Below are 10,938 nucleotides of genomic sequence, written 5' to 3' on the forward strand. Positions count from 1 at the left end.
CTCGCGAGAGTTGCTTTTGCGCGCGAACTCTAAGTGCCAGGGTCCCGGGGTCCGCTTGTGGCTAGTGGCTGTGCAGGCCCCCGGGGGACGCGACGACTCCAGCGGACCCGGACACCTTCTTCACCCCGCCATGGAGACCTCAGCGAAGAAGGAGCAGCAGCAGCCCGCGGAGGCCAAGATCAGAAACCTGCCCTGGTAGGAGGAGGCCCGGCTGCCGCGGGGAAGGGGATCGGTGGCCTGGGTGGTCAAGTGGAGCGGCCGCAGCCCGACTTCGCTCCACCGCCCCCGACCTGCAGCCGAACGGAGCCCCAGAAGTTCGCCTTGGCATCCGCAACTCCCCGGTCCCCTCCGTTCTTTTAGGACTTTTGTCATGTCTTCCGCTGCCCTAATCCCACCGCCCCCATCCCTTTTACGCGGTGGGTGACAGCGTAGCGGTTCAGTCCCTTCCGACTTTGCATCGGCTTCCGTGCCAAAATGCCCTCTACTCTTGCGTAATCTTCAATGCAGTTATTGTTCAAATTCTAAACTGAAATAATGATGATGATAACGCTCCCTAGTTAAGTGGTATTTAAATGGCTTCCTGTTAGATCACCAAGGACCCTGTTAGATGTTTGATCTTTACAAGGACCCTAGGAGGTATGTGCTGTTATTATTCCAGTTGTAATACTGCAAGGTTAAATGACTTGCCTAAGGTCCAGAGCTTGAAAATAGGTTTGGATTTGAACCCAGGTGAATTCAGAGCTTGCACTCCAAACCGTCTTACTTTCACAGCTGCATCTGAATGATGGTTTAGAAACTGATAGGATTTGGCTTGATTTCGGAAAGCTCCAAGTCGGTCTTGTCTAGTAAGGAGTTCAGTTTGTTTCTATCGTGGAAAAAACACACAACATACAGTTTGCAGTTGTGAACATTTTAAAGTGTATAGTTCAGTGACATTAAGTACACTGAGGATGTCGTGCTACCATCTCACTGCCTGGTTCCAAAACTTTTCATCACCCCAAATGGAAACTCCATACCGTTGGCAGTGACTCCCCCATTACCACCCCATCCCCTTGCACCCCTGGCAGCCACTGATCCACTTTCTCTCTCTGAATTTGCTTATTGTGGATATTCATATAAATAGAATCAATCTGTGGCCTTTCGTGACTGGCTGCTTTCACTTAGCACCATGTTTTCAAGGTTCATCCATGTCGCAGGTATCAGTGCGTCAGTCGTTTTGTTTTGTTTTTTTTTTTCAACGTTTATTTTTATTTTTGGGACAGAGAGAGACAGAGCATGAACGGGGGAGGGGCAGAGAGAGAGGGAGACACAGAATCGGAAACAGGCTCCAGGTTCTGAGCCATCAGCCCAGAGCCCGACGCGGGGCTCGAACTCACGGACCGCGAGATCGTGACCTGGCTGAAGTCGGACGCTTAACCGACTGCGCCACCCAGGCGCCCCAGTGCGTCAGTCATTTTTATGGCTGAATAGCCTTCCCTTGTATGGATAGACCGCCATTTATCTATCCATTCATCTTTGATGTGTATTTGGGAACGAGTTCAGTTTTTAATTTACTTTGAAATGATAGGTGCCCATCCAGGTTGAGATTATTTATAGGCAGACAGCTGGAGAGGGGAAATCAGAGCAGGGTTTATCAACCTCAGCACTATTGGTATTTTGGGCTAGATATTTGGTGGGTGTGCGCATGGTGACTATCCTGTGCATCGTAGGATGTTTAGTGACATCCCTGGGGCCTGTCCATTGGAGGCCCGTAGCACCCTCTACGCAGTTGTGACAACTGAAAATGTCTCCAGATATCACCGAGTGTTTCCTGGAGGGCAAAATTGCCCCTGGTTGAGAACCAGGGGTCTGTATTCAAACTTAAAGGATTTTGCTTCTCTTCCTCTTTTTGTTAGGATATGAAAGGATTCTTTTGCACGTAACAGCATGTCCTTGCATTTGCATATGTTATAATCCATGCTAAATTGTATTTCAGGGTTGAAAAATACCGGCCACAGACACTGAATGATCTGATTTCTCATCAGGACATTTTGAGTACCAGTAAGCATCCATGTGTCATTTGCTGTTAGTCTGGTTGGAGGACCTGTATGAATTTCTTGGTGATGTCTCTGCTGAGTAATAACCTTGAAAGATCTGATTGAGCTTTATGGAATGTTGCTCTAAGAGCTGAGTCCTTCCCATTTTTCATTCCTGCATCTGCCTCTGAGTTGGATGTGAGGTTGATGTGCATTCAGCCCAACTCAAGGGCCCACAGCGAATGAGGCAACTCCCGGAAACTGATGGGGTCTCTCTTCCCTCCCAATCCTCAGTTCAGAAATTTATTAGCGAAGACCGACTGCCGCACCTGCTTCTCTATGGTCCTCCAGGGACAGGAAAGACCTCTACCATCCTAGCCTGTGCTAAACAGCTGTACAAAGATAAGGAATTTGGCTCCATGGTCTTGGAGGTAAATAGGATTATTCTTAGTCCACAAAGGAGAGTCTCTTAGATTTGTTGCTTGTTTGTTTTTCTCTTAGATTTGTTTTACTTTACAAGTAAGTTGCTTTGCTGGACATAAAATATTTCGAGTCACTTTTCCTGGAATTGATGTTTCGGTCTGGATTGGCATTAGATAGGGGCAGCTGTAGGGCTAGATAAATATCTCTGCCATTGCCAATTTCTACTCAAACACTCAGTGGTCACTCAGGGAGTGGTCGCTCAGTAGCTTGCTGTCCAGATTTCTTCTTCATGTTGTTCCACCCTGTTCTTGCCCTGGAAGGCCAAGCTATATTGACTGCAGGCTGCCTGGTCTTCGGGCTCCTGGTTAGGTTTGGCTAATAGGGGTCCTGGCTGGAGTCAGAGGAGAATGATGCCTGGTCCTGCCCTGGGGGCCACCACAGGCTGACAGCATCCTGAACCACAGAGCAAGTCACACTGCCTTCTCCAGATGCCAACACCACACCCCAACTCATTTCTGAGGACCTAGGGCTGGTAACGGGCCCCGATAGTCCCAGAGAGATTGCGTAGCCCTCGTGGTTTCCCCACACCCCACCAATACCTTTTAAAATCTCTCTTCACGGAATTCTCTTCAAACCACTGAGTTTTGAGTCTGCCATCTGTCTGCTGCTGAGATTTGACTGATAGATCACAGAATTCTAAATATTGTCTATTCCCAAAAAAAAATGTTTAACTTTTTTTGTTGTCAGAGATCTTAGAACCTTGCTGCCACCAGTGTTCTTAATTCCATGCATTAAAGACTTGGTAACTTCGGGGTTGCTCTGGATTGCAGTAGCTAAAACTGAACACGATTCTGCTCATGCCAGAGGTGTTCACTGTGACCAGGCCAATTAGTTATTCCTCCAGAGTATGTCGGTGATTGTCCTCAAAAGGGGGAGGAAACACAGTTGTTGGCCTTTCAGGATGTAATGTACCAATCTAGTGAGTTGTGAGTTTTAAATACAATTGTGATCTTGGTTTTTTAATAGTGCTTATCTCTTAGCTGTTGTTAGACCTAGAGACCTAGCTTGCCGAGCTGGACTGATGAAAAGATAAATTAATTCATAGATAATTCACCAACATGTGTCTAATTTATTTCGGCTTCTCTCTTCCACATTCAGCTGAATGCTTCAGACGACCGAGGAATAGATATCGTTCGGGGACCAATCCTGAGCTTTGCCAGCACAAGGACAATATTTAAGTAAGAATTATTTGTATAATTTCTCTCCCTAGAGGTTTTGATCAGTGAGATGACAGAGCTTAATGTTTTAAATCCTCCCCCTTTGCCAGTCTATAAAGGTAAACAATGCCTTTGTCAAAAGTAGCCATTAAAAAGAGATAAAAGTACAAGGATGGTGGTAAGATATAATGCAAATGTGAAAATAAAACATCATCTCAGAACTTGCTATATTAGCAAGTTCCTTGGGGAAGCGTTAACTTTGTTTTAGTAGTTAACTGAAGACCGATTACATCCTAGGACCAGGTGAGCTAGTTCGAATTTATTATTATTTTTTTATTTAATTTCTTTCTTTTTGAGAGAGAGAGGACAAGCAGGGGAGGGTCAGAGAGAGAGGGGGAGACACAGAATCCGAAGCAGGCTCCAGGCTCTGAGCTGTCAGCACAGAGCCCGACGCGGGGCTTGAACTCACGAACCGTGAGATCATGACCTAAGCCAAAGTCAGATGCTTACCCGACTAAGCCACCCAGGTGCCCCTAAGCTAGTTTGAATTTAAACAAAAATAAATTGTGATGAGGATGGATAAAAAGGGAAAGGTGAAGGCAGGCAGGAGTGGAGGTGGTGGAAAAAAGCAAGGCCAGAGCAACAGGACACGGAGTGGAGACAAAGGTGAAGGTGCCAGAGGCAGCAGCGTAACAAAAAATGCAGAAGTCAGACCTCAGTTCCCTTTAAGAGCTGAAAGAGTGATGGGCATGTCCTCTGCACAGCCACACTTGTTTGCTTCACTCAGAGGTCAAGGAGGAGTGGACTCTCTGAGGCCCGGCCTGATGGCACAAATGTGAACATGTAGGTTTCGGCCTGGAGATTGAAGGGAGATTAAAGACATCTTCGGGGGCGCCTGGGTGGTTCTGTTGGTTGAGCGTCTGATTCTTCATTTTTGCTCAGATCATGATCCCAGAGTCGTGGGGTCGAGCCCCGTGTCGGGCTCAGTGCCGAGTGTGGAGCCTGCCTGGGATTCTCTCTCTCCCTCCACCCCCTCCTCCACTTGCACAGGTGCACACAGTCTCTGTGTCTCTAAAATAAAAAAATAATAATAAATCTTCATATGGTACCATTTGTTTTCCTAGGAAAGGCTTCAAACTAGTGATCTTGGATGAAGCTGACGCCATGACTCAAGACGCCCAGAACGCCTTGAGGAGAGGTAGGAAGACCTGTCGGGTATAGTGTGTTGGCTCATGAGTGCATTAGAAGGAGAATTAGGCACTTTGGACATGAGATAATGACATGGGCTGTTGACAATTTTTGTTCATCTTCTGGCCCAGAGAAATCGGTTTCCCTTTCTCTGTGTATCCCACCCGACGGTCTAGAACAAAAATCTCCCTGTATTGGGGGTTTCCCCTTGCAGCAGCTTAAAGGGAGAAGCCCTGTTGGGACTTTCAAGTCCGACCAGACACAGGTGTTGCATCCTCCTTTTCCACTGGGTTCATTTTGGGGCTGAGAATTTGCATTCTTTGATGAGGAGAGCGGGTACGGAACGTCTTGTATTCCTCAGCTGCTAGGTAGACCTTTCTGCTCTCAATACCCCGAGATACACAGTAGCCAAGAAAATAATACTGGAAATGTTGTCGCACTCAGAAAGCTGACGTGACTTCTGTATTTGCCAAGGGAATGATTTGGCAGGGAAGGAGAGTATCACGCTAGTTGTCTGTCTTAAGGGGCCTGGTGCAGTTGATTTCTCTGAAAGGACATTGGTAATCTCTGGCATTAAGATTCTGAGGTAACTGGGGCACCTGGATGGCTCAGTCTGTTGAGTGTCTGGCTTCGGCTCAGGTCATGATCTCCCGGTTCGTGGGTTCGAGCCCCACATCAGGCTCTGTGTTGACTGTTTGCTCAGAGCCTGGAGGCTGCTTCAGATTCTGTGTCTCCTTCCCTCTCTGCCCTTCCCCTTCTCCCTCTATGTCTCACTCTGTCTCTCAAAAATAAATAAATGTAAAAAAAAAAAAAAAGATTCTGAGGTAACCAACTAGGAGAGAAGAACAATCTTTTGGAGTTCTGGGGGAGAAGGAGTGGATTGCAGCCCATGTTTGGGAGGAGGAGGAGGACAGTTAGAGTATCTTCTGATCTTAAAAGCCTTGGCAGCCTTTCTTCAGCATTTGCTCCGTGGAATGGCTGTCAGTCTGGGCAGATCCCCATGCGAGAGCACTGGGAAACTGCAGAGTGAAACTGGTGTTTCATAAGCTTCTCTGAATTCATCACTCTCTCGAATGCTCTAAGGCTTCGAGACAAAGTGCACCGGACAGTCCACACGGAGGTACCCCCAGCCCCGCCATTAGAAGGTGGAGCATCACCAACCTGCCATAGAATTTTATGCAAAAGGACAGGGGTGCTATGGAGGGGGATGGCAGGGGCAGGAGTGCTGGGGAGGGGGATGGCAGGGTGCTATGGAGGGGGATGGCAGGGACGGGGTTGCTATGGAGGGGGATGGCAGGGGCAGGGGTGCTCTGGAGGGGGATGGCAGCGGTGCTGGGGAGGGGGATGGCAGGGGCAGGGTGCTATGGAGGGGGATGGCAGGGACGGGGTTGCTATGGAGGGGGGTGGCAGGGGTGCTGGAGGGGGATGGCAGGGGTGCTGGGGAGGGCGATGGCAGGGGCAGGGTGCTATGGAGGGGGATGGCAGGGGTGCTGGGGAGGGCAATGGCAGGGGCAGGGTGCTATGGAGGGGGGTGGCAGGGACAGGCTTGCTATGGAGGGGGATGGCAGGGGCAGGGGTGCTATGGAGGGGGGTGGCAGGGGTGCTGGAGGGGGATGACAGGGGTGATGGGGAGGGGGAATGCAGGGGCAGGGTGCTATGGAGGGGGAATGCAGGGGCAGGGTGCTATGGAGGGCGATGGTAGGGGTGCCAGAATCAGGGCAAGTCCTCAAAAAGGAAGCATTTTATAAAATCCTGTAGAGATGACCGGTTCACCAGCTTTTGGGAAGAGAGTGGCCGTTGCCCCCATCCTGACCTCCACAGGGACCGCCTCTCTTGTTACAGTAGCATCCCCTCCATGCTTGTAATCTGCACCTCTTGTTTTCTGTACCCTTCACGTGACCATGGAAGAGTTCAGGGTTTCCAGGTCTTTTGAAGAATCCGAATGGACACGAGGTTGTTTTCTTTTCCCTTGCCAGTGATTGAGAAATTTACCGAAAATACCCGCTTTTGCCTCATCTGTAACTATTTGTCAAAGATCATCCCCGCCTTGCAGTCCCGCTGTACGAGGTTCCGATTCGGTCCTCTGACTCCTGAACTCATGGTTCCCCGCCTGGAACATGTTGTAGAAGAAGAGAAGTAAGTACATCGGAAAGCAGGGAATGTGAGGGCCCTGGGGACTGAGCAGCGTAGGCCGGGTTCTGGGATGGCTGGCCGGTTGACATTTACAGGTGATCATGTGTGTAGACAACGAAGTAGGGTGCCGGGCACAGAGGAAGCATCGGGCTGTCAGCTGTCGTCATCCTCTCTGGTATCTCCTGGACTTTCTTCGTAAACGGCACTTGGTTCTTCTCCTGATTCCATCCTCCTCCCCCGTGGAAGCTGTCCCGATTTCCTCCTACTCTCCTTTTGTCATTGGAGACTGCATGCTGCCAGGTCCCTTCTGCTAAGATGCCTCTAGCCTTTTTTGACTAGAAGGGAAGGTACCGAGACTTTGCCTTCTGTAGAATCCATCGGTTGCCAAGTAGCCAACCCCAGCTGCTGCCTGTTGAAGGGGGTGCTCTGGCTTCATGCTCCGGGCCTCGCCGGTGCTCTTTCCTCTCAGAACAGAACTCAAAGCCCGTCGCTCAGCATGGCGATGCCTGGTCCTAAATAAGGGTCTTTCTAGACTCTGAGTGGGCTGTGACTGCTAATGCGAAGCCCACACTCCTTAAAACCAGACTGAATTCTGGGTCCTATAGATCAGGAGAGTTCTGCTCCCTCCGTCCTTCCCTTTCTTTCGTTACTTCAAAGCCTTAATCATTCCAGGCCATCTCGTTCCCTTGGTGAACGCTCGCGCTCTCCAGGCCCCTGAGGTCCTCCTGCCTCTCTCCTTTCAGGGTGGACATAAGTGAGGACGGGATGAAAGCACTTGTGACTCTTTCCAGCGGAGATATGCGAAGGGCTCTGAACATTCTGCAGGTATGGTACTACTCCTAGCAAATCTTTAGGCACTGCTTTGGAATAGTTTCTCAAGAAAGACAGAAGCAGCAGCACAGCCAACCTAGAAATTCAGAAATCCACACCTGGTAAGATCTCCGTCTCACTACGTACCAAAGATTTCCCCCTAACCTTTGTGTTTTGAAAAATTGCAAGAATAATTTGCTGGAGACAAGGGAAAGCTAGGGAAGGACGCTGCAGCTGTAACACCACAGTGGCATCCTCTCACGAGGCCAGGTCTTCCCAGGGTACACCGTGCGGGGTTCGAGCTGCCCTGCACCCACATAACATTACTGCCTACCTGTATCGCTGCCTCCGGTGTCCTCCTGACCCGCCGCGGTGACGGCCACCATGATTCTTCCCCTCTATCTGCACAGAGCACCAATATGGCCTTTGGGAAGGTGACAGAGGAGACCGTCTACACCTGCACTGGGCACCCACTCAAGTCAGACATCGCCAACATTCTGGACTGGATGTTGAATCAAGACTTCACGACAGCCTACAGAAGTATCCTTTCTCACGTCCTGCCGATGGCGCATTAGGTACCTCAGGCCAGAACTTGGCCCAGGAGCCCAGCCTGCAGCCGGTGTCTACACCCTACTGGCAAAAGGCAGTTGGCTGTGTATGTATCTGGTCAGCTTTCAGTGGGAACAACAGGTCTCTGGGTGGAGTGGCTCCCTGCCTTTAAAGCCCTTCCTCCTCAAGGGCTCTGACCTGGGTATGGCTTGAAGCCACTTTCCTCATGGATGAGAGAAGCAGTTAGACTTTGGGGTGGCAGATGTGATCATTTTCAAGTGGCCACTGTTATTCTCATTTTGCGGTGAAATGGAAAGCTAGGGGTAGCCTTCTGGGAGATGCATTTAGCTCTGTTCTCTACGAGACAGAAGGAAGCTCTTGTTGAAGATAGAAACAATTTTTTAGAAGGGGGGGAGTGGCATCTGGGTGGCTCAGTCGCTGGAGCGTCTGACTCTTGATTTTGGTTCAGGTCATGACTCCAGGGTCATGGGATCAAGCCCCGTGTCAGGCTCTGAGCTGAGCAGGTGGCCTGCTTGGGATTCTCTCTCCGTCTCCTTCTGCCCTTCTCCCTTACACACTCTCACTCTACAATAAAATAAAGATAAGAATTGGGGTCCAACGCATGCAGGTTCAAATCGAAAGAAACAGCCGTGTCAGGATTAAAAACCCTACTTCCCAAAGTCACTCTGACCAGAGTCTGGCTTCAAAATTGTGTGCAGCGGGTTTCTCCTGGAATTTGTGCCTTTTGCCGTAACCATTCCTCTCTAGATATTACAGAGTTGAAAACACTGAAGGGGTTGGCGTTACAGGACATCCTGACAGAGATACACTTGTTTGTGCACAGAGGTAAGTCAGGCTCTTCCTAGCTGAGAAGCTGAGGGGGAGGCGTGTGGCGGGCTTTAAGGGTGGTGGGGAGGGAACACGAGGCTCCACTTTGGAAGCGAAGAAACAGGAATGAAGTAGGAACCTGACCCCTCAGTTTTAGTTTTGTCTTGTTGCTATTTGAAACTTTGTTCCCCAGCTACTCTCTCAACCTCTAAAACTGCTGGGGAAAGAAACTCCTGAGGGCCAACTTTCATTCCTCCAAGGGTTTGTACTTTATAGCAGCAAATAGTATGCTGTAATTCACGCTGTCATTTCTAAGGGTATCTTCCCCCAAAAGGAGAGGAGGAGGAACATCTGTCTTCAGTGTAAACCAAAGCAGTCTGAAGCGAACCACGCGAAGTTCCACACTTGGTCGAAACTTCTGTACAGAGAAGTGGTTCTCCTCCTTGGCAGTGTATAGGAAGCCCCCCAGACCAATTCAGTTGGCCTTTTGGAGGGAACTGGGCATCAGGATTTTCTCAGGCGCTCCAGGCGATCTGCTGTGTGGCCTTTTCGGGCAAACCCTTCCTTCCTCGACAGCCAACTACAGACACTCGTCCTGCCGGTCCGCCATCGTCCTGCCGGGGCCTCTCCAGGCCTCACCGGGCCAACCGGCACGGCTGCTGCCCGAGAACATGGTCCACTCAAGCCCAGCTCTGCACTTTGTGGGAAATGAGTGTGAATAGACGTTTAAAATTCAGTTGGTTACATTTGTTTGTAAAACCGGGACAGCAAGTGAGAACTGGGCTTTCCAGTTCCCTTGTAGAGCTGCCCCCTTGCTAAAGCAGTGCTGCTGATCTTGTGTCCTTGTGACCACTTTGGAACCTGCTCACAAAATGGGTAAACACTGAAAACCTGTAGTGTTCACTTCAGAAGTGCGGTCCCTGGTGATCTGAGGCCTCCAGACAAGTTTAGTGTCACCTGATGTTTAAATTCCTAATCATGGTGTGATTTTTTTTTTTTTTTTTTTTTTTTGGTAGCAGCGAGTGGCAGACCTCACTCAGTTGATTTTGTTTTTTCCCCCAGTTGACTTTCCATCTTCAGTTCGAGTACATTTATTGACCAAAATGGCAGACATTGAGTGAGTATTTCCCAATTTTCTTTTCCTTTTTTTACCCTGTAGTGTTTTTTTTCCCTCCTACCTGCATGGTTGCAATTTTGTCTACATCATTCATAAATGGCACAATCTCGTTTGTGGTGAGATCGCTGAAAGAAACATGGGGAAGGGCATGATTTGCGTATCTAAAGAACATATGAATAAACAAGGACAGGTTCAGCTCAGTTACATATTTGAGATAAAGGCTTCTCCTTAGGCCTCAGAGGCCTGGTCCACATCGGTTCTAGAAATGCTGTTATTTGGAAGGCCTGCTTCGGTTCCGACATCCAGGTCACTTGGGGACAAGCGGCTATCCAGCTGTTATTAAAGCATTTTGGCATAGCAAAGCATATTGGGGGGAAAAGTAAACATAAACTCAATTTTCCACTTTGCCTGGCTCCATAAACACAGTTATTAGCCCCCAGTGAAGCTGGCAGCTATCATTTAAGTAGACAAAAGCATTGGGTTCAAAACAGAGGCCAACACAGGGCCAGCTCTAATTTGCTATCTCTGGCTTTCCACATGCGCACTTTAGGTCCCTTAGCCCCACGCTGTGAATGTCGTGATTTTGCCTTCGCTGGCTGGGCGCCTGAAAGGTGGCAAGATAGACTACCGGTGTCCTGCTTTACCTTTTACTAGAGCA

The 10,938-nt window shown here is 49.3% G+C and overlaps 1 protein-coding gene across 1 annotated transcript in view; it reads left to right on the top strand.

The window, feature by feature from the left end:
- Nucleotides 1-10,938, top strand: part of RFC5 (replication factor C subunit 5) — a 12,216-nt gene continuing 1,278 nt past the window's right edge. The window contains exons 1-10 of the mRNA XM_003994707.6: nucleotides 1-195; nucleotides 1,976-2,040; nucleotides 2,310-2,446; nucleotides 3,597-3,676; nucleotides 4,780-4,853; nucleotides 6,820-6,979; nucleotides 7,720-7,801; nucleotides 8,197-8,326; nucleotides 9,104-9,181; nucleotides 10,226-10,280. Of these exons, the coding sequence (XP_003994756.1) occupies nucleotides 131-195; nucleotides 1,976-2,040; nucleotides 2,310-2,446; nucleotides 3,597-3,676; nucleotides 4,780-4,853; nucleotides 6,820-6,979; nucleotides 7,720-7,801; nucleotides 8,197-8,326; nucleotides 9,104-9,181; nucleotides 10,226-10,280 (926 nt within the window). The 5' untranslated portion in view covers nucleotides 1-130. The remainder of the gene's footprint in view (nucleotides 196-1,975; nucleotides 2,041-2,309; nucleotides 2,447-3,596; nucleotides 3,677-4,779; nucleotides 4,854-6,819; nucleotides 6,980-7,719; nucleotides 7,802-8,196; nucleotides 8,327-9,103; nucleotides 9,182-10,225; nucleotides 10,281-10,938) is intronic.

The sequence above is a fragment of the Felis catus genome, chromosome D3 (assembly GCF_018350175.1).
Source record: "Felis catus isolate Fca126 chromosome D3, F.catus_Fca126_mat1.0, whole genome shotgun sequence".
NCBI classification, from domain to species: domain Eukaryota; kingdom Metazoa; phylum Chordata; class Mammalia; order Carnivora; family Felidae; genus Felis; species Felis catus.